Source organism: Pithys albifrons, chromosome 30 (genome assembly GCF_047495875.1).
Source record: "Pithys albifrons albifrons isolate INPA30051 chromosome 30, PitAlb_v1, whole genome shotgun sequence".
Lineage (NCBI taxonomy): Eukaryota > Metazoa > Chordata > Aves > Passeriformes > Thamnophilidae > Pithys > Pithys albifrons.
Genome location: NC_092487.1, coordinates 929,127 through 934,918, shown reverse-complemented (window position 1 = coordinate 934,918; position 5,792 = coordinate 929,127). Strand labels below are relative to the sequence as shown.

Genomic DNA, 5,792 nt, shown 5'->3' with positions numbered 1-5,792 from the left:
TCCCAACCCCTGGGAAGAAGCCTCTGAACTGTCACCTCCCCTGACAGCTCCTCACAAAGGGCTTTTTTTGGTGTTTCCTCGTGTTGCCCAGACAAGTTTGGGGCGTCCCCTCCCTCCTGAGCAGGGAGGGCAGTTCCTGGAGCCAAAGAATCAACCCTTGGGTGTGCTGGGCAACCCTTGCACAACTCCTGGGGCTCTTGGCCCAGAGGAGGTTTGAGGGTGTCCCAAAGTGAACTCAGGGAGAGTATAAAAGAGGTGTCACCTCCTCTGCATCATCACTCTGCTGCTCCCTCTGCTCCTCCTGTGCATCATCTGCCGAGCCCAGAACTCCTCCAAGGTGAGCAGGTTCTTCCAAAAGGTGCTTTGGTGGTGCTGGAAGTGCCTCCAGAGTGACCCCGACCCCTCCGGGCAGTCAGAGGAGAGGCCAATCCTTCTCCTCTGCTGACCTGGTTGGATGTTTTGGTGTTTGTCTTTTCCCAGCAGGATGAAAACCGACCTGGAGCTCGCCCTGGAGTGCACTGTCAACGTCTTCCACCAGTATGCCATGAGGTACCCCATGGATGACTACCTGAGCAGGGCTGAGTTCTCCAAGCTGCTGAAGGACACGGCCGAGCCCTTCCTCCGCAACACCACACCGGTGAGATCATGGGATTATGGGATGGTTGGGATGGAAGGGACCTTGAACATCATCCTGTTCCACCCCCTGCCATGGGGACACCTCAGAGCTCCATCCAACCCAACCTTGGACGCTCCCAAGGATGGAAGAACTGAGTGTTGCCTCCTTGGGGATGGAGGTGGTTGGGAGGGTCCCAAAGGGAGGAAGGACTTTCTTGGGGTTCAATCCCCCTCTCTGAGGGCTGTCAGGGTGACCCTGAGCTCTGTTTCATCCCTGTCCTGCTGCAGCCCAAGACAACCACCGACGACTACATCAAGCAGCTCTTCCAGAAAGCTGATGGAAACCACGACGGGCGTCTCAAGTTCACCGAGTTCCTCACCACGCTCAGCCAGGTGGCCATTGATGCCCACAACAGGTCCCATGCAGGCCCTGGTGGGGACCATGGCCATGGGCATGACCATGGACACCATCATGGGCATGACCATGGCCACGACCACGGGCATCGCCCCCGAAACTGAAGCATCTCCCTGGTCTTTGTGCCCACATGGGCTTTGCTGTGCCAGCAGTGCCATCCCTGCCCTGTAACCAAAGCCTTGGCACCTGCTCCCACCTGTGGCATTGAAATAAAACCTCCTTCAAGCACCACATGTATTTGTGTTTCCTCTTCTGGGGTCTCCAGGTGGGGGTGAGTCCCACCCAGGTGGGTGAGGGGGTTAAACACAGCCTGGACTGGAGGGGGAAGGGGAAGGTGGCACGGGGGGCACCCCATGCTGGGCAGGGTGGGCAGGCAGGGCAACAGCACTGGGGGGTCCCTGCTGAGTGAAACAAGCTCTGTGGGCTCCTGGGAGGTGAAGCACCAGAACATTCCCAGCCCTCTTTCTCCCAGTCCCTCTTTGGATCAGCCCCAGGACCAGGGGGGAACACCAGAACATTCCCAGCCCTCTTTCTCCCAGTCCATCTTTGGATCAGCCCCAGGACCAGGGGGGAACACCAGAACATTCCCAGCTCTGCTTCTCCCAATCCTTCTTTGTCCAAGCTCCAGGATGTTCAGGGGTGAAGCACCAGAACATTCCCAGTCCTGCTTCTCCTTTGGAGCAGCTCCAGGATGTTCCAGGAAAGAAGCACAGGAACATTCCCATCTCTGCTTTCTCCAATTCCCCTTTGGAGCAGCTCCAGGATGTTCAGGGGTGAAGCACCAGAACATTCCCAGCCCTCTTTCTCCCAATCCCTCCTTGGGTCAGCCCCAGGACCAGGGGAGAAGCACCAGAACATTCCCAGCTCTGCTTCTCCCATTCCCTTTGTCCAAGCTCCAGGACATGCCAGGAGTGAAGCACAAGGTCATTCCCAACTGTGTTTCTCCCAATCCCTCTTTGGAGCAGCCCCAGGATGTTCCAGGGGTGAAGCACCAGAACATTCCCAGCCCTCCTTTCCCAATTCCCTTTTGGAGCAGTTCCAGGATGTTCCAGGGAAGCACCAGAACATTCCCAGCTCTGCTTCTCCCAGTCCCTTTGTCCAAGCTCCAGGACATGCCAGGAGTGAAGCACAAGGTCATCCCCAACCCTTTTTCAACCAATCCCTCTTTGGAGCAGCTCCAGGATGTTCCAGGGATGAACCACAGGAACATTCCCAGCTCTGTTTCCCCCAATTTCCCTTTGGAGCAGCTCCAGGATGCTCCAAAGGTGAAGGACAGGAACGTTCCCAGCTCTCTTTCCCCAATTTCCCTTTGGATCAGCTCCAGGATGTTCCAGGAGTGAAGCACAGGAACATTCCCAGCCCTTTTTCTCCCAATCCCTCTTTGGAGCAGCTCCAGGAAGTTCCAGGGGGGAAGAACAGGGGCATTCCCAGCTCTGCTTCTCCCAATTCCCCTTTGGAGCAACTCCAGGAAGTTCCAGGGGTGAAGCACCAGAACATTCCCAGCTCTGCTTCTCCCAATTCCCCTTTGGAGCAGCTCCAGGATGTTCCAGGGAAGCACCAGAACATTCCCAGCTCTGCTTCTCCCAGTCCCTCTTTGTCCAAACTCCAGGACATGCCAGGGGTAAGCACAGGAACATTCCCAGCCCTATTTCCCCTTTGGATCAGCTCCAGGATGTTCCAGGGATGAAGCACAGGAACATTCCCAGCCCTAATTCCCCTTTGGAGCAGCTCCAGGATGTTCCAGGGATGAAGCACAGCTGGAGGGGGGTCCTTCCCCAGGTCCTGGAGCTGGAGGTGCCACATCTTGTGATGCTTCCAAAGCACCAACCAGCCCCATCCCAGCAAGGAAAGAGCTTGAGGGGCTCCAGGAGCTCCAGAGGGACTCACATGGGATGAGGTGCCCCCCTGACCACACACCTGGTGACTCTGCCCGGTGACACTGGGGGGGTTTACAGGGTGGGGGCACAGCCCCCAAGTCACGGCACTTTGAAAGGCCACCAAGGGCTCCTGGGGGGGAAAACATGGGTGGGAAAAAGCTCCTGTCCAGGTCCTTGTGCAGATCCCTCCATCCTGTCCAGGTCCTTCTCCAGATCTCCCCATCCTGTCCAGGTCCTTGTGCAGATCCCTCCAGCCTGTCCAGGTCCTTCTCCAGATCTCCCCATCCTGTCCAGGTCCTTCTCCAGATCCCCCCAGCCTGTCCATGTCCTTTTCCAGATCCCTCCATCCTGTCCAGGTCCTTCTCCAGATCCCCCCATCCTGTCCAGGTCCTTCTCCAGATCCCTCCATCCTGTCCAGATCCCTCTTCAAATCCCCCCATCCTGTCCAGATCCTTCTCCAGATCCCTCCAGCCTATCAAGGTCCTTCTCCAGATTCCCCCATTCTGTTCAGGTCCTTCTCCAGATCCCCCCATCCTGTCCAGGTCCTTCTCCAGATCCCCCCATCCTGTCCAGATCCCTCTCCAGGTCCCTCCTGCCTTCCAGATCCCTCTCCAGCTCCCCCCATCCTGTCCAGATCCTTCTCCATATCCCTCCATCCTCTCCAGATCCCTCTCCAGGTCCCTCCTGCCTTCCAGATCCCTCTCCAGATCCCCCCATCCTGTCCAGATCCTTCTCCATATCCCTCCATCCTCTCCAGATCCCTCTCCAGGTCCCTCCTGCCTTCCAGATCCCTCTCCAGATCCCCCCATCCTGTCCAGATCCTTGTCCAGATCCCTCCATCCTCTCCAGATCCCTCTCCAGGTCCCTCCATCCTTCCAGCAGCTCGACCCTCCCTCCCAACTTGGTGTCACCAGCAAATCTGCTGCTGATGTTCTCAATCCCCTCACCTAAACCATCACTAAAGGTGTTCAACAGGACTGGACCCAACACATGCAAATCTTTGCATTTCTGCCTCTCTCCCTTCCATGTGCCACCACCTGAGGAACGAGGACGCACTTTGGGGTTGGTGCCACAGCCCAACCAAAGCAGAGAAGTGAGTCAGGGCTACGGGAACCAAAGTCTTGCAAGAGTTCCTGTCCCTGGGCCGGGTGAGGAGCAGCCCCAGACTGGAATGGTCACCCCTTTGTTGGGCTCTTCCTCTTCCTGGGCTCTCCTCTTGTCTTCTCCTCAATTAATTTCTATTTTGATTAATTTTTATTCTCTATTAAATTCTATTCTCCATTAACTTCCATTCTCCATTGATTTCCGTTCTCCATTTATTTCCATTCTCCATTAATTTCTAATATCCATTAATTACTATTTTCCATTAATTTCTCTTTTCCATTTATTTCCATTCTCCATTAATTTCTAATATCCATTTATTTCCATTCTCCATTAATTTCTCTTTTCCATTAATTTCTCTTTTTCCATTAATTTCTCTTTTCCATTAATTTCTATTTTCCATCAATTTCCATTCTCCATTCATTTCCATTCTCCATTAATTTCTATTTTCCATTATTTCCATTCTCCATTAATTTCTATTCTCCCTTAATTTCTCTTTTCCATTAATTTCCATTCTCCATTGATTTCTATTCTCCATTAATTTCCATTCTCCATAAATTTCCATTTCCCATCAATTTCTATTTCCCATTAATTTCCATTTCCCATCCATTTCCATTTCCCATCAGTTTCCATTCTCCATTAATTTCTGTTTCCCCTTAATTTCCATTCTCCATTAATTTCTATTCTCCATTAATTTCTATTCTCCATTAATTTCCATTCCCCATCCATTTCCATTTCCCATCCATTTCTATTCCCCACTTTGGTGCTCCTGCCAGTCCCCACAGCCCAACCAAAGCAGGGAAGTGAGTCAGGGCTACGGGAACCAAAGTCTTGCAAGAGTTCCTGTCCCTGGGCCGGGTGAGGAGCAGCCCCAGCCTGGAATGGTCACCCCTTTGTTGGGCTCTTCCTCTTCCTGGGCTCTCCTCTTGTCTTCTCCTCAATTAATTTCTATTTTGATTAATTTTTATTCTCTATTAAATTCTATTCTCCATTGATTTCCATTCTCCATTAATTTCTAATATCCATTAATTTCTCTTTTCCATTAATTTCTATTTTCCAATAATTTCTCTTTTCCATTAATTTCCATTCTTCATTAATTTCTCTTTTCCATTAATTTCCATTCTCCATTAACTTCCATTCTCCATTGATTTCCGTTCTCCATTTATTTCCATTCTCCATTAATTTCTAATATCCATTAATTACTATTTTCCATTAATTTCTCTTTTCCATTAATTTCCATTCAGCCTTAATTTCTCTTTTCCATTAATTTCTATTTCCCATTAATTTCCATTCTCCATTAATTTCCATTCTCCATTCATTTCTAATATCCATTAATTACTATTTCCCATTAATTTCTCCATTAATTTCCATTCTCCATTAATTTCTATTCTCCATTCATTTCCATTCTCCATTAATTTCTATTCTCCATTCATTTCCATTCTCCATTCATTTCTAATATCCATTAATTTCCATTCTCCATTAATTTCTATTTCCCATTAATTTCCATTCTCCCTTAATTTCTATTCTCCATTAATTTCTAATATCCATCAATTTCCATTTCCCATCAATTTCCATTTCCCCTTAATTTCCATTCTCCATTAATTTCCATTTCCATTAATTTCCATTGGGCTCTTCCTCTTCCTGGGCTGTCCCCTTGTCTTCTGCTCAGTGTCCTCATTGTCCTGCCAGGGTGACACAGAGGGGACAGTTGCAACACTTTGGGTGGCTCAGGCGGTGGCAAAAAGGGCCCCAAAATCTCGGGGTTGGTCCTTGTTTTATGGCCA

The 5,792-nt window shown here is 50.3% G+C and overlaps 1 protein-coding gene across 2 annotated transcripts; it reads left to right on the top strand.

Annotated features, from left to right (window-relative positions):
* The first annotated feature begins 228 nt into the window (after nucleotides 1-228).
* LOC139683896 (protein S100-A9-like) lies at nucleotides 229-1,259 on the top strand. Of its 2 annotated transcripts, none has more exons than XM_071579409.1 (3): nucleotides 229-337; nucleotides 484-637; nucleotides 904-1,259. In XM_071579409.1, exons 2-3 carry the CDS (start codon nucleotides 485-487, stop codon nucleotides 1,132-1,134), a joined length of 384 nt encoding a protein of 127 aa, XP_071435510.1. In that variant the 5' UTR covers nucleotides 229-337; nucleotide 484; the 3' UTR covers nucleotides 1,135-1,259. The 2 variants fall into 2 exon arrangements, with proteins under 2 accessions (XP_071435510.1, XP_071435509.1); XM_071579408.1 differs by having other exon boundaries at nucleotides 481-637.
* Nucleotides 1,260-5,792: the final 4,533 nt, after the last annotated feature.

Bases quoted from the DNA above. Each gene is read 5' to 3' on its own strand.
- LOC139683896 (XM_071579409.1), top strand. From the start codon at position 485: ATGAAAACCGACCTGGAGCTCGCCCTGGAGTGCACTGTCAACGTCTTC. The intron at 638-903 runs GTGAGATCATGG...GTCCTGCTGCAG, and splicing joins TCCTCCGCAACACCACACCG to CCCAAGACAACCACCGACGA.